The sequence below is a fragment of the Dermacentor silvarum genome, chromosome 8 (assembly GCF_013339745.2).
Source record: "Dermacentor silvarum isolate Dsil-2018 chromosome 8, BIME_Dsil_1.4, whole genome shotgun sequence".
NCBI classification, from domain to species: domain Eukaryota; kingdom Metazoa; phylum Arthropoda; class Arachnida; order Ixodida; family Ixodidae; genus Dermacentor; species Dermacentor silvarum.
Window position 1 is genome coordinate 30948505 of NC_051161.1, and position 19440 is coordinate 30967944.

At 44.3% G+C, this 19440-nt stretch overlaps 1 protein-coding gene across 1 annotated transcript in view; it reads left to right on the top strand.

The window, feature by feature from the left end:
- The window catches only part of LOC119462052 (uncharacterized), a 66689-nt gene that overhangs the window by 28451 nt on the left and 18798 nt on the right, over positions 1–19440 (top strand). Inside the window, exons 25-39 of the mRNA XM_037723404.2 lie at positions 2105–2214; positions 2469–2580; positions 3093–3230; positions 3789–3902; positions 4498–4618; positions 5602–5664; positions 5737–5769; positions 5850–5882; positions 7010–7201; positions 10258–10457; positions 10525–10634; positions 11618–11735; positions 15270–15410; positions 17847–17957; positions 18203–18338. Of these exons, the coding sequence (XP_037579332.2) occupies positions 2105–2214; positions 2469–2580; positions 3093–3230; positions 3789–3902; positions 4498–4618; positions 5602–5664; positions 5737–5769; positions 5850–5882; positions 7010–7201; positions 10258–10457; positions 10525–10634; positions 11618–11735; positions 15270–15410; positions 17847–17957; positions 18203–18338 (1732 nt within the window). The remainder of the gene's footprint in view (positions 1–2104; positions 2215–2468; positions 2581–3092; positions 3231–3788; positions 3903–4497; positions 4619–5601; positions 5665–5736; positions 5770–5849; positions 5883–7009; positions 7202–10257; positions 10458–10524; positions 10635–11617; positions 11736–15269; positions 15411–17846; positions 17958–18202; positions 18339–19440) is intronic.

A 19440-nucleotide genomic window follows, 5' to 3' on the forward strand; every position in this document is an offset into this window, starting at 1 on the left:
TACTGCACTGACGAGTACCACGTTGTGCTCGAAGCACAACCGGTCACACACACTGCAGCTGGCTCCGACGTTCCGGTTGAGAAACTCGTGTTGAAACCTGGCCGTCGCACCGGGGAAGTTGGCACTAGTGTTGCCGAGGCGTGCACCACCGTTTTCGGGTTCCTGGAGGGCAAGACGACGCTGTCGCAGGCGTTCCGCACCGTTTGCCCTAAACTCAGGGTCGGCGGCTCTTCGCTGACATTTCGCCTGGGCTTCGGAAGCCCTCACGCTAGAATCAGCACGTCGACGACGAGCCCTTTCCCGAGCGAGTTCGCGGCGCCGTTGCTCAAACGCATCCGGCTCCTCGGCGGAATGCACCACGTGGGGCCTTCCCATCCGGGCGCCGAGACTGATCTAAGGCGGGAAAAGAAAGAGTGGTCAGAGTAGGAAATGACGCGAGGAAACCCGGTGGAGCGCGCGCCGACCCACTTTCCTTCCCTTTCCCTCCCCGCGACACACCAAACGACCCTGATTGGTCGCGCGCGTCACGATATCTAGCGCCGGTGCAGCTGGAATCCTGCCAACCGGGTCTCCGGGAGAAACGGTTTTTTTCTTTCTTTTTTTTTTTTTTTTTTGCGTGACGCCACTTGTGAGACAATACAAGCTTCTCTTGAAAACTTGGAGCACGCTTAAGCTTCGCCTTTAAGAGTGGAACGCGATAGCGTTCAAATATCCATGACTGCTTCTCACGCTTCCCCGCAACTGCAGCTTATGTAACCGTAATGTTTACCGGGAAACGCTGGCGGCGAACGCAATGCACGAAGGCGAGCTTTCTGGTAGAAACGGGGCCTCTTGCGTGGGCCAACTCCGGAGTTGGGGAACATCCGCGCCAAGAAAATTACATCATTTTCAGGTTTCTGTTATTGTTTCGCACTTTTAATATTTCATTCTGAGAAGATTTAACATAACAGACATGCGCTGTTGGTGTTTTGTTTCATTACATTTGTTTGTGGGCTGTCATTCTCCAATTTCCGAGGAATAACTTTGTCAAGAATGTATGACAAGGTGTGAGCAACTTTAGTGTTAGAATGGTGTGGCAATATAACCCGCATATACCGCATCTCATAATGCAAGGCGTGACATATACATATACCTAAATATAAATGTTCTCTAACGGACAACGCCGCCGACACCGACACCGGATTTTCTGCGACACGAGGCCCTTAACGCTGACGCGTTAAAAAGTTCATTTACAAAGCAACGGCTATACTAGCGATCAAGAGACGCACACAAAAAAAGGGGCCCAGCCGCCGTGGTGGCTGTGCCGTTGTGCTGCTGAGCACTACAAGAGGTCGCGGGTTCAATTCCCGCCTGCAAGAAACACTCATTTAATTATTTTAGTTGCACGTTAAATAACCTCGATCAGGTGCTGAAAATTAATTACTGAAGTTATTTAAAAATCTTTGAATTATGGAAAAAACATTTTCTCCCCACCTTTTTCTTGCATCCCCGGAATGATTTGCGTATGCAAGTGTTTGATTTCTTCCAATAAGCCTTAGTTGTGAGTGTAGCGTCTGTGTGTTATATTCATTCGTTTCGTGTCACGGCTATCGCGTTACAGTACGCCCATGTTCTGTGCAGAGCCGCTCCCAACAATTCATTTTGTGTCACACTGAGTATGTGCTGAACAAAACACTAATTGCAGTTCATTTCCGAAGCAACGAAATGAATGCCAAAGATGCTAGTGATTCGTTGCTTTTGGTGCGTGTGTGCGTGCGCGCGCGTGTGTAAATTTCTTGCACACATTCTGTGGAGCTTAGCGCTTCAGTTTATTCTGCGCTCGCGTTTCCGCGACTCTGAGCTCGTTTATATAAACGCCTGGTGAGCTTCATTATATTTTGCATAAATTTATTTTTTACAGTGCAATAATTTAAACAATCTGCACTTTGCGCAAGTTACGCAGTCTGACCGACAATTGTGTGTCCACGCCCTTAGTGCTGGTATAGTAGAGAATATTGTAAAGTTTATAACACGTATCACTGAATTCACGCTTATAGTTAAACTTTCCAAGTTGTCTAGCTAATATTATTATTCTTTGCACTAATAGGTATTTCTTATCTTCCAGGCAATGCGGTCCGTATTGCAGGCAGACCTACAAATACTGCTAAGCGTCGAAATTATGGACATACACGTGCCTCCAAAGCTGCTTGCGAAACGGCTGAAGGACCTCGTAAAGTAAGCGAGTTACGTTCTCTGTCCTAAAATATAGAACCAAGATGTTTTGCACATAGCACGGTTTGTCAAAAGCGCTGGATATGCATTCTACGTCAAGGTCAAAAGCATGAGTAGTTTGTTTTCGGTTCGAAAAAGAAGAACCTCGAAGAAAAATTTAACGTGTCGCTGACAGGTTCCTGTCGTTGCGCTGTTTCTTTTGTTCAACTCTACCTTGCGTGTGAAGTCACTTATCGTTTCTTCTCCATTTCTGGCAGGGAAGTGGATATATTCGTTTTCGAGACCCACTTCTACCACAGCCGCGGTTACTGCCAGATGGAGCCGCCGTCGAGTTTTGAAGCGCCGAAAAAAGCGTTCACCGTTCCCATGGTGGGTGCCCCTTTTGCCAACAAGTGAAAACAGGATGTTCAAGTGTTCTTTAAAACCCGATGCGGTTACTTTGCCATGGTGTGAGCACTTACACCAGTTATTGCTGATAATCAGCAGAGGCAAGGCCAAAACCCGTGGCATTTTTTTTTTTTCGTTCAGCGATCATATAGAGCATAACTGTAACTGATAAGAGTGTATGAGATTGTCGTAAGAAAACGGGCAAATTATTGAGCAGCTAGAAAAAGGCACCGCCGGCAATCATAGAATTGTTCATATGGTCTGAGACAACATGAACGGGTCATTCGTCGTGGTAAACGAACAAGGAGTGTGTCTGCTGTTGGCACAAATTGTATTGCGAACGGCGAGCTTTGTGAATCAGGACATTGATTTTAGGCAATGATGAGCAAAGTATTTTAAACGTTCTCGTGGCTACTGCTGTTCATATAAGAGCAGTGGCCTCTCTTGCGCAAAAGCTTACACTGTGTATCTAATTTTTTGTCTCGTTTCTGCAGAGGACGGCCATGTCATGGATGGAAGCCCTAAATCAGAGCCACAGTATTTGTCTTTCAGTGAACATGGCTGTTTTGCAATTCACGTCAACTAACGATCGGCCATCTTGCGAACGCAGGAGCGACGTTGGTTACAGCGAGGTAGGGTTCCTGTATAGAAGTCGTGGCAAGACTGTGGTAGCGTTCAGGCGTTGTCTGTTCGCCCTCTGTCCAGCGAGAAGAGACTTGGTGCATACTTCATTGTTAAAAAGGCGCACTTTCTTGTTACCTTCAGGCAATAACGGCGTTTGTGCCTTGGCGAATATTTGTCGGTGCGGTGCCGTTTTCCAAACTCCTTGGTCATTTATTTCGTGAAGTGATTAAGCTACAACAGGAGTTGACTTTGGCTTCAGCCGCTGGCCCGAGGGATTCTTCCTGTTGAACCGCGAATAGTTTACGGACGTACCCAGCTGTTCCTTGTAGCAGTAAAAGTGCAGTAATAATTTTGTTAAATGCGCTCTCCCACAACTTTATGGGATTCGCATATGCGTCCTATGTCTGTAAAATAAAACTGTGGCTTAAGGCATGCTCTTACGCGCGTTTTCACTGCAGCCGGCAAATTAGCATGCATAGAGTGAAGATGCGAGTATTAATACGTCTTATTCACTTGTACCTTGAGAAGCGTATCACTTTTTTGCATACAACTACCGTTCTTTCCAGATATGCGACAGCAGAGATTGGAAAATTATGGCTTCCAACGCCTCCAACTCAATGTCACGCCGTAAAGAGACCATCTGGCAGTTCTACGAAGAACCTAAGCTCCTAAAGAGTAAAGTACGTTTTTTTGTTATTCAACACTACTCTATCCGCCAATATGGAAGGAAACACTGGATTTGTGTTCAAAGCCAGTAATTACCCCTGTCTGTACTTGTAATGAGGAAAAGTTCTGTGGGGGGGGGGGATTCGTTAACAGGAGAACAACATAACAAAGAGTAGTGTGTGAGGTCCTCACTTGCAGGAATCGCTATTTGAACACATATGAAGTGTTCCCTTCCATATTGGCGGAGAGTGTACCTGCTTTCTAAGTGATGCTGCGTGCCTGCTACTTGTACGTAGCGGTACCCACTGCGTTAACTCTAACAGCAAGTCTTCAATTCTGTCTCTTCTAATGTCGTCCACCTTTCATAGGCTAAATGCTTTTTATATGTGCAACTGTTGTTCCAGCCCACGTATGCAAGCTCGCAAATGAATATAGCATTTAACAGTCATGCTGGGTACACACGTGCACATCCGTCGTTAATCGTGCCATCATGCCCAATGTCGCTGCAAATAACTTGTCGTGTCGGTTAGTCTCTCTTTTTTTTGCGTTTTGTCTTGTTAACTTGCGCCGTAATTGCCCGTAAAATCTGTTTCCGTTTGACGCCACCAGGTTTACAAAGTGATAGCTCGTCAGCCTTCGGCATGTGTGGTGGCGTTCAACATCGACTACGACGACTACAAACCGACCTGCGGAAACACAAGCTTTCCCCGACTGGCTGCGATAGGAGAAGGTAAATGGCACTGTGCACGTAGCATTGACAGACAAAATTATTTTTGTGTATGTTGTCTAAATCAAATGTTGTGAGCGCCAACGGGCCAAAGTCATGGCGGTGGACTTCTTGCTGCTCCAACCAAGCGCGTTATACGAACAGTTACAACAACTCGCGCGTAATGCCAATTCAGGAAAGTAATTCGCACCTCACAAGTTTGCGCGCTGCAGAATAAGCCTTCATGTAATTGTTCTTTTTCTCCGTTTTTTATTTCTTTTACTGATTCTAATCTGTCGTGTTTACAACTCTACCTTGCGCTGTGTTGTGCTTTGTATCATTTACCTCTTTGTATCCTTTGACTCTGTCGCCATACTGTTGGTACCCGGATGCATACGGCACCGTCAATATGAAAAAAAAGAACCACGAAGCAATGACAGTTGCGCGTCAATCTTATAATTTAGAGACTCTGGACTTCGTTGGTTTCTCATTATTGTGATGTGATTGGGAAGCAGCTGTCCAGAGTTAAGTTGAATTAGCACGATAACAGTGGATTTAACAGTACCATGTTCACTGGCACAGGGTCCTGCTTTAAATTTTTACAAAAGTTTAGGTTTTTTTTGTAACGTGGAATTTTGGTGCTATAGACGTCACCTGAATTCTCATCACTCGGCATCACTCGAAGTTTTGCAAGGCTCCCGCTTCTTCGTATGATAACCTCATTATTAGCTTGGAATTAGGAGACATGACAGACTAAATATTGTACTATAGTTGGCGATTGTATTTTAACGAAAAATAACCTAATAAATATAAACGTTATTCCTTACCCTTGCTCGATGAATCGCAAATTGAAAAATAAAAATTAATGAGGTAGGAAATTGACTTAAAATTGCGGTAATGCGGTACTCAGGCAAATTGATTATTGGCCATCGTCAATAGAACACTCAGAACTGGGGAATAAAATATTACTTGCTGTCTGAATACTTGACATCCGCTGCCACTTGCAGCTTATAACCAGGCAGACGGGAACGTGAGTGAAGTGCGTGTTCTTCAGAACAGTCCCTATAACGGTGAGTGAGGTCACACGAATAAGGTTGTTCAAGTTGGGTTGACTGCTTGGCTTATTCTGTTCCCCAATATAGAAAACGCCATAAAGGACATATTCCGCATGACAGGTACAGTACACTTGACGACTCATAGCCTCAAGCATTGACCCTCCGCTGGTTTTAAAGGAGATTGCTACGCTTTTTCTCAGGCTACCTGAACTCGAGAAGGCGGCGGCCTATGGGTAACGTATTTTCCTTTTCACTCTTTTATTCTATTTTATTTTATTTTCGTGTTCCGTGGCTCTACAGTCGTAAAGGCCCAGCTAAATTGTTGAACGTTTGGTGGAAGGTTTGCCGAGACTAACAAAGCGAAGGTATTACAGACAAGAATGATTCGAGATATATATATAAAAAAAACTAAATACGCATCTCAAGTACACCGATTGTAACCATATCATGTGATTAGTGCAGCGCTCACGTAAAAATGGGGACAGCAAAAAAGGAAGTGCACAGGACAAGCGCTGTTGCGCTTTCCTGTTGTCCCCGATTTTCTTTCTTTGTTTCTTTCTTTCATTTCTTTCTCGCACAAATCACGAGATGAATACGTACCAATTTGCTCACTTTTCGCTCCCATTGCTTACCTATAAATTTGCTGCAGGTCGATCAGAAACGAAAGATGTAATAATCTGAAAAAAAAATTCTCTAATTGCGCTGTGTTCCCGTCATTCTCTCAGAATTCTGCCTTCGCGATCTTCTCTGTGTTCACACATGATGCTTACAAGGGCTTGGCCCTAAAATTCGTTGGGCAGCATGCATTTCATATCACCAGTTTAAGATTAGAGGAGTACATATTAGCGCGAAGTGGAAACAAAGATTTAGTATAGGAAAGAACAGATCGAATAAGTTCAAGATTGCTGCGTCCATGAGATTTGAGTCGAGATGTGTAGATGAGTACGCTCACCACAAGATAAGCTCGAGCCATCCTTTATGGTTTGAATAGTTCTTTTTTTTTTCGTTCTGCCGATTTACTATGGCTTTTATTTTTTAGTTCATACTCTTGCATCCTGCTGTAAAAGAAAAAAAAAGATAAATGTAATGATTGATTGGTGCGTTTTTTCTTCAACTGCTTCCCGCAATTAACTGGCAGCTATGGGAGCGCTGTGATAAGCACAATATGAGGAGGCCACATATTGCTAGAATTTTGTTTTCTACTCTTTTTCTTATACTTTGTAATAGTACTATCGTAAATACGCAGAAAGTACGAAATGTGTGAAAAAGAAAAACGGTTATATGACAAAGCAGCATGGCAACAAAATTAACCTGCCGTTAAGGGCACAGCGCGTCCTGAATTTTTTTTTTTTTTACGCAGGCGTGAAGCAAAACTTTGCACCTCCCAAGCCCATGTCGCGTGGAAGCAACCAGTCCCACGCAAGATCCACGCACCGGCCATTCGTCTGTCTGGTGAGCTCCTCGTGGTCGCAGCTGCACGCGCTACCTCGCCGACACTGCACCCACTACGTGTTCGACCCGGAAGACTGGGACCACACCGGTGCAACTTCAGGTGAAGCAAGCTCTTTACTCTGTGCCTTCCGCTTCCCTCCAACCTTCCATTCAAAATTTCATTCAAAATTCCAGTACATTAAATATTTTCTGAAATTTTCAATGGTCTGAAAAAAAAATTGTTCTCCGGCTTGTTTTGGAGAAAAGAGGGAAATACACTAGCTTTCACACTGCCCACTACAAATGTTTGTAGCAGGCCGATTCTGTCCTCTATACAGGTAAAGAACATGAACAGGCAGTCAACATAATTTATTCGCTTAACTAAAAGTACAAGACTAGGCCTACCTGTCGCAGTCAACGTTACATCAAAGCATAAATTTTGTGCAAACATAGCGTAAATGTTTCAAAACACACGCATGCACCTAAAGTAAAGTGTTAGCGCACTGCGTCTTCTGAGTCGGTATCACTGCTTTCGCTTGGGGGCTTCGCGTGCCTCATGAAGTCCCCAAGCGAAATCAGTGGTCCCCTTCCGGTCCTTTTTCCGCACAAAATTTTGCTTATATCTTACGTTGTTATTCTTGGGGGCTAGAAATGTTGACAAACTTTTCAGGCGCTCGGAAAAAAAAAGAACAGAAAATATATTTTTCCGTAATATTTTTTTTTCTTGACCGTTCGATTCTCTACTTCGGAGAAAAATGCGTTCTAGGCCTGATGAATGCCATGGGGGTTGCTTATACCATGTTGCATGCTGCGCAGGCAATGTACTGCTCGAAAATAACCCAGAAGGACGGAAATTCTACTTAGCAAATTTTATTGTATCAGACGCCAGGAGGCCAATGTAAAGACATGCTTATTGCATGTACCACCTGTAAGAAACGCGAAAAAAACGAAATAATCGTTTTCCCATCACCGGAACGAGAGAAGCACACACTATCTGCGCATTTGCGGTAAACACACACCAGAGTACACGCATGACACGACAAAAAAAAAAGATAAAAAGAAAACAGCAAGAACGACAAAAACCAACGAAAACAATTGGGCAGAAAGAACCGAGAAAAAATAAAGGTGGTTGTGATCGCTTCTGGTTGAATTTTGCGCAGTACATTACTTGTTCACAATGAGTCAACTAAACCAAAGACAGATTACTTCCCTATTGCATGCGTCGGCTATCGTTTGAGAGCAAGCGGCGTTAGTCCCGACCTGCAGTTGGAAGACCACTAAGTACGCACTGCCTACGTGTCATCACCATGGACTTTAGTGGTGCAATAGATGACGTGTCCAATACCAGCAACGTTACGCTAGTCGAAACAGCCACATTAGAAAGGCTAATGGAATAAATAAACAAATGTAGCGATACTTCGCCAATGCTACTACCAGCTGGTTCCGTTGGCCTTTGGTCACTAGATTTCAAGCGATGACTCGCGAAGTCGCCGGGACCGATCAGCCAGTACAACGGCTGGACGACGCAATAAAATTGGATTGATAGAAAAGAACCGTTGGGTTATGCTGGCCTCGAATTTTAAAAGCTTGTGACATCGTGGAAGCTTGAGTTGGCTGTAGCTAATTAGGTAATAATTTATCGGCGGCCGCGCACTTGGCGGTAGCAAAATCCAGAAACCACTTTCTGCACGAGAACAGCCTTTTCTTTCGACCACGGAATAAATGACTCCAGCTCTGTAATTTTCATGACGCTTTATGAATTCGTGAGCCATAGCTTCATAAATCCATACAGACTGAGAAAGGAGTGGCGTGATAAACTCAGCAAGGTGACGTCGTAGCTGCAAGCGCGAATGCCCTGGTGCTATACGGGCAGTTTGCCTTAGTAAACCGAGGGAGAAAAGGCTAAATACGTTGTTACAAGCACCTGAAGCAGGCCCACTCCCCATAAAACAAACAAACAAACAAACAAACAAACAAACAAACAAACAAAAATAAATAAATGAAATAAAAATAAAATAAATATATAAAACAGCATTGGCGTCTAAAAATAAATAAGTAAAACCGCATTGGCAACTAATTACACTTTACAACAAAAAGCTAAACCATAGGTGACTAGACAAAAACATCAAGAGACAGCAAGAGTAGAACACTGTTGATTTAACGCAATTGCAGTAATGATAGGTGATAGAATGCCGCAGATGAGGTGTGGGTGTTTTGGTGGGAGGTGCTGAAGGACTCTATTTATCGTCGCGCCGAATCGAATTAAGGGAAATGTCAGTACATATGATCATTTTATATGTCGTTATTGCGCAGCACACTGAACACACTGAGATTCTCTAGTTTGTTCGTTACGAATTTCACGTTTTCATTTCGTTGCGCTGCGTAGCATAGACCAGAAATGTGGGCCGATCCTGGAGGTAGTGCAGAAAGGGTCCAAGCGCAATGGCACATACCCCTGTGAACTAGCGAAGCTGTTTAAGCTCGAGGGTGGTCCGTAGAGTGTACACCGCAAAGCTTCCGCCTGGCGATTACGTCACCATGCGTCGCCTAGCAACGCTTCGCCCCAGCTGCGCCGATCGCGCCAAGCCTCGCCACAGATGCGTGAACCGTGACGTCATCGCGCGCGCCACATCGCTTCGCCTTAGCTTTGCCGAGCCATGACATCACAGAGGCGAAGCTAAACCGTGACGTCACTGTGCCGACCCACGGGCTATATAGCTCCGCGTCGCCGCCGCGGTGACACAAAAGCCCCGCCGTCTCCGCGCTGAGCACATCGCCGCGAAGTTGGGGCGGCCGAAGAAGAGGAAGCGCGGCGCGAAAGCCGCCGCGCCCCTACTCGAGGGCGAGTGAGACGACTTCGGTCCGATCCGGGCTATCGCGCCGCCGAAGCGGCGGCGATTCGCAGAAGATCCGGAGTTACGAGCCCGCGAAACCGAGCAAAAGCGTTTGAGCGTCCAGAAGCGTCCAGATATTGTAATGACCGAGTGTTAGTTGCTCCTTGGGCTGTCGATTATTCCGGGGTGATCTTGCGCAAAATGTGGCTGAGTCTCGAAGCATAACCTCGCAATCACAAGGCCGAACCGAGATAAATCTAGGTGAGGTCGCCAGCTTCGCTGTTTGCCCAGTCTTCGCACCACTAGTGTGAAGCTGCCCTTAATTTTTTTTTTTACTTTCCAGCACTGAATGTATCAGACGTGAAAGAATACGTGGGCTCCAGAAGAAAGTTTCTAGTTCGCCTGCATCCTTCTTTTGACGAAGACGAAGACGCTTTTAAAGTGATTGTGAAACGCATCACCGTTAATGGCTTTGACGGCGTGGCAATTGTTGAACAGAAGTTTTTCTCGACGGAGTTGACTACCCTTGCGATATTTGTCAAGGTGAGTGCACCGCAACTGTTCAAGCGGCTGTTCAAGATCAAGCTCCTCACCTTACTTTGACTTCCAGCTTCTAAAAAGAAGACTCCTTGCTCAGCACTCAATTATTCTCGGAGTAGAAGTTCAGGATTACGACGAGGACCCAACTCTTGTCCTACAGCGCTTCGGCTTGCTTTTCACGTAAGAATCAAGTATTCATGTCTGAGGGATGCTTACATAGCCTGTGAACAAACTCAGCAACGGATTTTTGCTTCAATACATATATCTCCTGCCTAGAAGCACATCTTGCATGTATACGCCGCACGATCAATTCGAAGTACTTGTCTCGCATTGCTTGTCAAGCAATGGTCTTTCAAGTGCAGCCTCAAACACAATGGAATTTGTAGTCAGTAGCTAATATCTAAGCCACTGAAGCTCTGACTCATCTGACTCAAATTGTAAAGTACCAGTTGCCGGTCGCATTCTACGAACGCTATTTCTGGACAATCGATGTAGTACGCTTGGTGCTTTTACGAGATGCTATGGACGTAAAATATGAAGTCGTTTTAGTAACCACCTATTTAGAGTAGTTCAGTAACTAAAATTTCGCGCGTAGCCGCATGGCGCAATGATCGCTCTGCCTTTAAGTTAACTGTATACGGGTCTTCATAGCTTTATCTGTAATCGACTGCACCTGGTACACAGTCATTGTAACGCCCTTTATATTATGCGCGACTCGGTTTAGCCGGCAACGTGCTGCAAGCCGTGGAAGAACGCGTAACCATCTAACGTAAAGTCGTATCTTGTCCCTTACTCCATATTTCTAGTGATTCTTAGCGACGAATCTTATTCATGCCCTTTCGCTACTGATTTGAGCCGTTTATGACCAGGACACAAATGTCTGTACCACTATAAAATGAAGGGGGGTCGGAAATCACACATAATCGCATCTGCAGTTGTCGCTCGCCTTTGAATTAATGTACATGTACGTGTACATCGCAGATGCGCGTAGGGTATAAAATGGCTTCAACGAGCATGTATTGTTCCTTTCTAGGCTTTTAATTGTCGAGTGACGTAGTTCGTTTTAGTGTTAACTTTATTCTGCGTCTGCCGGGACTCGTCAAGTCGTTCCGGAGATTATGGCCTCAGTTTAAGCTTTGTACACGCTTTCTTTGCTTTCCCAGCCTATCCGAAGTCGTCATTCTTCAGACACACTTCACGCGGTCATGGGCGTTCTGCAAGACAGCATACCCTTCAATGTACACCGATACGGGCGATGGTTGTAGTCAGAGCGTTCCTATGGTGAGCAACGACGTTTCTGCTTTCCCTACTTTGAACAGCGCCTGTTAGTACAGCCTCATTTGCCTACACCTGATATATTATTAATACTGGAAGTATAGCCTACGATTACGCGTCTCGTCTCCTCAAAGATGCAGCTTGTGATTGACAATTTCTTCTGCCATCCTAATTACAGCGTATACTTATGAACGGGACACAGCTAATTCCACCCCCCCCCCCCTCTTTTATTTTTTCGTTTGGCACATAAACATAATTGCTTCAGAAGTATTAGGTGAATAAATAGAAGACAAGTTGTGAACATTCTAAATTGCTAAAAGCAAGCAAGCAGACGCTAAGTCGTTATTGTCGGGAACTGTCGTTCTTGAAAATTTATAACTGTCAACTTGCTTGCCTTTGCCATTCAAAAATAAACCTCGGCCAGCAAATGTTTCGTTCGAAGATTCACCGCACTGTGTGCACCGACGAAGATGAAACGATCGCAGGAAGGTGCAATCACGTTTAATGAAGCTTTCTTGTAGACCTGGCCACGATGGTCCTGGCCCATCTGCATTGTGGGACCAGGTGATTCTACCAAACTATAGCGAACTCGTCAAAAATTTGCTCCTGTAAAGTTGGCTTTTTTGCTCGTTGGGTCATAGCGTGGTAGAGCACGATATACAGGCCGTCTCAATGGGTTCAAGAGCGCCCTTTCTGTCCTTCTGTACTCTCTTCACCCTGCTCGTTGCGGGTGCTCCTAGCATTGAGCCACGAGCCAGACCATATGCTGTCCCGTTAAACTGTCTGTGTGGACCTTGCATTACTTTTAACTAGCAAATCGATATTTGCAAACAATAGCAAGGCCTGTCAGCATTGCAGATGACTATACATACTGGATTTCAACCGCTTGCACTTCAAGTTGTGATAAATCCTGCCACTGAAATTCACCGCTGCAAGTCCAGCTGATAAGTCATTGCGCATGCGTGGCAAGCATGTTACACATTATACAGGCGTGATGGCTGTGGTCCTATAGGACAGCTTAGTGAATTGCGTTTTGCGTTCTGTGCCTCTGCCTGTGCTCCTTTTGGACGTCTTATAGCCATACAATTTCATGCGAAAATTGGCGCAAGATATTGCGAATTTCTGTTTGAGGCAGCGAGATAACACCGGAGGTAGAGCTTCGTCATCAAAAGTTGCTGACGTGGAAGCGGCACCTGCCAATTTATTTGAGAATTTCGACATTGGTAATTGTAAGGGACATGACAGATTCAAAATAAGATTATGTGACTCGCGTGTAAATTGTATCCACGCGTAATTATTTCGAAATGATAAATACGTTGCTGTAGTGAGTGGCTTCGTTTGCACGTAATTTCGCACTGAAATAATTAAATGGTGAAAATTATTTGAATGGAAACTGGTCTGCGTGCTTTTTCTATAAACTTAAAAAGCTGTGGCAAAATTTTGAGATCCGAGGCAAGGGAGGTAAATAAATTTTCTATAATCGCTGTCACAATATTACATTAAGAAATCACCAATTTTCATGACTTCTGTCCGAAAGGCTTGTAAATTGCCGCCTATGAGGTGACGAGTCTGCTCTCACAGCCTCCTTTTATGCGCTAAACAGACTACCTCCTCTGTTCTTTAGCGTCCGAGCAAAAATTATACTCAGTAATGGTTGCATTTAATATTTAACTTAAAGTGTTCGTACGTTACTATTAGCAAAATGCATGTCGTTAGCTTGTAAAATTAAAATTATATATAGATATTTCTAGGACAACGGTGTTTCATTCTAATGCATGAATAAAATACATAAAATAGTAAACATACTTGCATCGAAATAATTTTGAGATGAATGTTAGGGCTCGTGCACCATAAACGAGCAGTAAAAAATGGAAAGATAGAACAAAGGCTACACTTACAAAACATTTAATCCCTAATATCATTCTTTGTGCGTTTGTTTCTTTGTTTGATTGTTTATTATTGGCAGGCGTCTTCACAACCATTTTGTTCGTTATCACAACTGGCCAGTGTGCCTACTTACGAAGAGTTCTTACGTGCAAGATGTGTCAATGTACGGGCTCAAATATCGATCGATCGTTGAAACATATTATTACTCTTTCTTTCGCGTAGTTACGTCACGAAAGCGTGAGCAAATCGGCGCGCTGATTTGTTAACTGTGCTCTGTCAAAGGAGGAAATTCTGCACGCTCACAGCAGGTGCCTGTAGGGACGGTGAGTTATGAATAGGAACCGAAGCGCAGTTTAAAGAGGAAGCTTTCGCTCGGGGGCTCATACCTGCAAATACACGGTACAGGAGAAATCGCTTTTCTCGGCAACCATTGTACCGAATTTTATTAGGTTTGTAGCATTTAAAAGAAAAAAGTTAAATTAAGTGACTGTTGGAAGCGCCTTTTGGTTTAGGCTGTCGACGTTCTTATAAAAATTGTGGAAAATCTAAAATGTTCAGAAAAGGATATTATCAAGTTTACAACTCTGTAACACAGCCTTGCAAAATGATATAAGAATTCTATAAATAGCATGTAATAGTACATTTAAAGCGGACAATATTGATGCATTATACACGGCTAATATGTGAGTCGAACGTTTGCAAAATCCTTGTAAAGATTGTAATAAATTCACCCTACGATATCAATTATTATATCAACTTTGTCCGCTTCAGGTGTTCTACTGTTTACAGAACTGCAATCTGTTCTTGATGCAGAGTGAGGAACTTATGAACTTCATGTTTCTATATTTTTTAATCTTACCGATTTCCGGCAATTTAAAAAAAGAAAGTCAGGAACTAAATCAAGATCCTGCTTAAACAGTAACTATAATTCAACTGTCTCTCTCAAATAAAACACGTTTCATTGAAATCGGTCTAGGGGTTATTGCAGGAAAGCATTTCTGCGTATTAAATATGTCTTTGAATAGGTGGCATTGGAGTCGGGCCCGAGCTAAAGCTCGTCTTAAGCAAATGTCGAATCACAGAGGCAGCTAACTGGAATGTCGTCGAAGAAATAGATTCTACATGACTAGCCGAGCGTCCCACATGCAGCAGTGCAACCTCTTGCTGCCGAATTATTTAGCCAAGCACATCAGAAGTTACAACGATGGCAGCCTATGAAGATCGCCAAATTTTGTGCAGGAAAGTAAGATTAAAAAAATACATCAATTGAAATAAAGAAATGGCTGAGTGAATTTTGTGGAATCTACTTTAATTTCGTTCGAACAGCACATCCCCAAACTTTGTAAAAGTTTTGCCAGAGTTGCTTCTTTCAAAGATTACGCGCAAGATTGTGCCGGAAAACGCTCGCCTTCGCGGTGGCCGATTTGTTTCGCGTTCGCTGATGTGATTTTGCATAAATGTGAAGGGTGAGTTTGATGGTTATTGAAATCGGCGGTTGGTCGAAAGTAGTGATTGCCGTCACCATTTGTGTCATCGCATGAGTTTCGAATTTAGGAGCCGTAGCTTATCGGTGTTGCAGATGGCAGTGAACCGCATGGTGGCGTTGCGCCAAAGCTGACCAAACTTTTCATTAGATTTCACGTGTGTTCGCAGAAAACTGCGCTAGGCTGGGCTCTTGCTGCGACCGAGGTGGTCCCTGCGTGCATTTCTGTCACCATGGCAACCCATGGCTTCCGAGTTCCCAGTCCAAGGCCCGTTGGATCCTCGTGTTTCACGTCAGAGGAGCAGCTTCCGGTAATATACAATTTCATTCTCCGTATAGTTTTTGTGGTCGAACGTCTTAGCAAAACATGACGTGCGCAGGCATGGCACACAATCTGCACATTCGCTTGGTGCGCTAATTCGATGTTTTAGTATTGCTTCGCTGCATTTATACCTTTATCTTTAAGCAGCGTTTATAGATTACTATCTGCTTACAAGCTCCTTCATAAGAACGGCTGTTTGACCTAGTTTGTATTTGCTGAGTGACTTACTTACCGATAAAACGACACACACTGAAAGGAAGACAAAGTTCGTCTTTTTAGCGGCGTGCATGATGTCTTTTTAGCGGCAAATATGTCATTCTTGCGAACTCCCGTTGAGGTGTCGCGGACGTATGGCCCCTTTTCGTTGCGTCCCGCGTCCGCCTGGCATTATTCGTCACTTGTGCCGCCGCACGTCAAACAACGAAAATGAGTCAAGTAGTGGTCGGGTAGCAATTGGAAAGTAATGCCAACTCTTGCGATGGAGGCGATCCAACTATAACGTCTTGTTTATTATACCCTAATAGAGCGATACATAGGTGGCTTTGGCAGTTAGCACTTTCTGGCACTTTCACGTAATTGCAGCCGGGCGAAACTAATTCCGTCGTCTCCTGCGAGGCAGCGCTGCAGTGGCTGCCGACGTACCCCTTTATTTTTGAGAGACCTTAAAAGAAATGCGCAACGTGGAAGAAGTTGCATGAAAGGGAAAAAAGTGTCATTCACACGACCTTTGCACGAAGCTACAAGGGAAACTCAAAAGGTTTCATCGGAGTGCTTCGCAGTTGAAGAAAAGTTCGTCCTGGACTAGGGATCAAACCTTTCCGAAATATAGCTCAGAATAATATCGTCGGCGTCCTTTTAAGATTTCCTAAAGTCACAATGCCTAGCGTCGGAGCTTGTATTGTCCCTGCTATAAGGCGAATACGGGGTGATGATTCTTAAGTTTTATAGAGAGAGGAACGAAGAGGGAAAGGTAGGGAGGCTAACCAAGGACGTGCCCGGATGGCTACCCTACAGTTGGGGAGGGGGAAAGGGGTAGAATAGATAAGAAGAGAAAAGAAAAATAATAGTCAGTCATTCGCAGAGACAGTCACAGAAGAATCTCCGCTGTCACAAGCGTTCGTACAATCCAGTATTCTTCACGAACTGCAGAAGGGCTTTCGTGCCCTTTGGCATGCAAGAATGCATAGGCCATTGCCCGAGGATCTTTTATTCCGAGAGCGTTCTGTTATTTAACAGGTTGAGTTTAGCTTGGAGAGTACGTCGTTGAGTGTCAAAGGATGGACAGAGACACAGAAGGTGCTCCAGAGCCTCGTCGCACCCGCACAAATTGCGTGCCTCACTGTTGGTCATCCCTGTTAGGAACGAATAGGCGTTGGTAAATGCGACGCTCAACCACATTTTTTAAAAATCGCCTGTGGCAGATGGCATAATTCTTGTCCTTGAGCTGGCTTAGTAGAAGAGACGGACATTACTAGCGAGAGAAATCGAAACATAGATTCAACTAATTAACAAAACTTCACTAGTTAACTTTTTAATTAAATAATTTACGGCCAATTTTGCAATTTACGAATTGTAGCCGTTGAGCTTGCAGTAAGTACCCACATGACATGAATTTCAGGATGACACCAGTTTCGAGGTATTTCCTAAAGTGCGGGACGAAATACATGGGCGTTCCAGTCACTTTTGTGCTTCAATGCATAAAAGAGCGTTGTGTTAAAAAAGTAAGTGGAACCACAGTGCATTTTTACGGCGAGTTTGATGGCGCATATGTCCAAACTGGCGTCCTTCTGGAAATTCATTCCAAATGGATACGCCTTGCACACTCACCGGCTACAATTTATACATTGCAATGTGCCGTAAATTAATTAATTCAGCAGACATATTGAGAATGTTTGTTAATTAATTGAATATGTGTTTCGAGTTCTCGTGCAAGTAATTTCCGCCTCTCTGAATTCCGTAAAGCCTAAAAATGATTACCCTGTATATGGCGGATGAATAGAGACAATGGGAGGCCTTCAAAACACAGAAAGCTTGCAGCCACCAGTTGCAGCCTGCAGGTTCCTCTTTGTTTGGCGCCTTCTTCTCCATTCTTTCCTTTACATGATGTAACACGATAGCCCGCTCGACCAGACTCCGTCATAGCGTAGACAATGACGTGAACTTGAATTGTAAGTCCCTGCTACTGAACGCTCTCACTCTTTGCTTCGTCGGAGCAAAGAACGAAACGAGTAGTTCTCTCTGAGTAGCATGCTGCTCACATTTCTGCATGGTATTCTTTTCTACCTAATTCCCGAGTGTGGCGGTATTGTTAAAAATGGCTCATTGAGATTGGAAGTACCCGTGAATTTTGACTTTTTTTTAGCATAAAACACATTACAGAGTAATCGGGCTAACTGCAACAAACTGAACTCTCTGTGCTCTTCAGGTATGCGCCAAAGAGGGTTCGGAGACGCAGGATGATCGCCATGGCGCGGCGTACCGCTACGTCGATGAAGAGTGGCTTTCGTATGAAACGGAACATCTGTTGGCCACGAAGGTATGCGTTCAACTGCGCGGCGGGCTCTTATAGAATGCCGGGCTTGGCCATTGTTAAAGTTTGCATTTTGTCTCGTTGCTGAGAAGCTTCTCGATATGCGCGAGTCAAATACACTTACCAGAAGTCTCGAAGTTTGCACCATTTCCACGGGCCATGACCGATAGCAGTGCAGACAGCTACAGGAATAAGAAGCACTTCAATACAGCGCCGGTGAAATGCGCCGCATGTCTGCTGTTTTGTTTCAGATGCGGGCAGCCAAGAGGCTGCATCCGTCGTTCTGCGTCGCCGTGTTCAATGTAGACTACGACGCGCCTGGAGCGCAATGTTCAAAGAAGCGGGCAAGGCCCTTTGTTCACCTAGACGCCATCGCTGAGGGAGCAGGTGCGTCACAGAAAGCTTTTCAGTCCACTTAATCTCTCTACAGCTCATGAAAAAAAATCCCGTTTTTTTGTTGCATGAACACTTTATCACATACTTTCTATGCAAACTTTCAACCTTTCTGTGACGAAAGCCTGCAAAAGCGCGGGATATAACTTCAGTGTGTACTTACAAAACTAATATCGTAAGCGTGATGTGGTTCACTGGTGCTGTCTATACGGCATATATCAACAAGAAAAAACATTATCGGGTAGGCTGTATAGGGGACGTAGCCGTTGTGGGGCACGTGAAACGTCTTGTGCGTGCTGCCGAGAGTGTATGGACACTAGGGTACAGAAATGGGACGCAACCAAATAGATAAGTGACATTTATATTTACGCATTATAAAGCTTACATGCTTAATTTATGATACAGCTGGTGGGGATCTGTGGTGTAATCTTGCAATCGTGCTCGCTTCCTATTCGTAGTGGGCTCGCCGTGGTCAAATGAGGTAGGCGCGAAATGGCATACCTCTGTTTCTAGTTCACTGTAAATCTGTCTTGCTGCCCGAGTCTCTTAACGCCATTTCTGCTACATAAAAGTGCGAAAGAAGCCTGTGAATACACGCAAAGTGCCTCGAGCGGCCAGTCGCGCGGCAATTTTGCGTGTATTCGCGTGCTTCTTTCACGCTCGGAAAAACTCTTTTATGTCGCACGTATTGAGCAACAGAAAGCTGTATCGGGAGCTTTTCATGTTGCTGTACAATTTTCTCACTGACACTTTTAATCTCATTTTAATATTCGAGAAGTCGATTAATTAATTAAAACTAATTATGTAATTAGGGGGAATGCAAGAAATAATCTGAGTATCTCCGAGCGACGGCAAACAACATTACCTTGGTTATGTCCAGCTACGTGGCATTTGCACATTTTTAAATCTTGGTGTATGATACTTAGGCCACCCTGTATACATATAATTGATGATAGTAGTACATGTTCTCGTTACATGCGGCTTTAGCAAGCGACCTCTTATTCTGACCATGCTTAGAGATGTTTCACGTCGAAAAAGGATGTGTGTTTCTTCGTTATAGCGCGCAGTACCCCCAAATATGCCCTTCAGTGAGAAC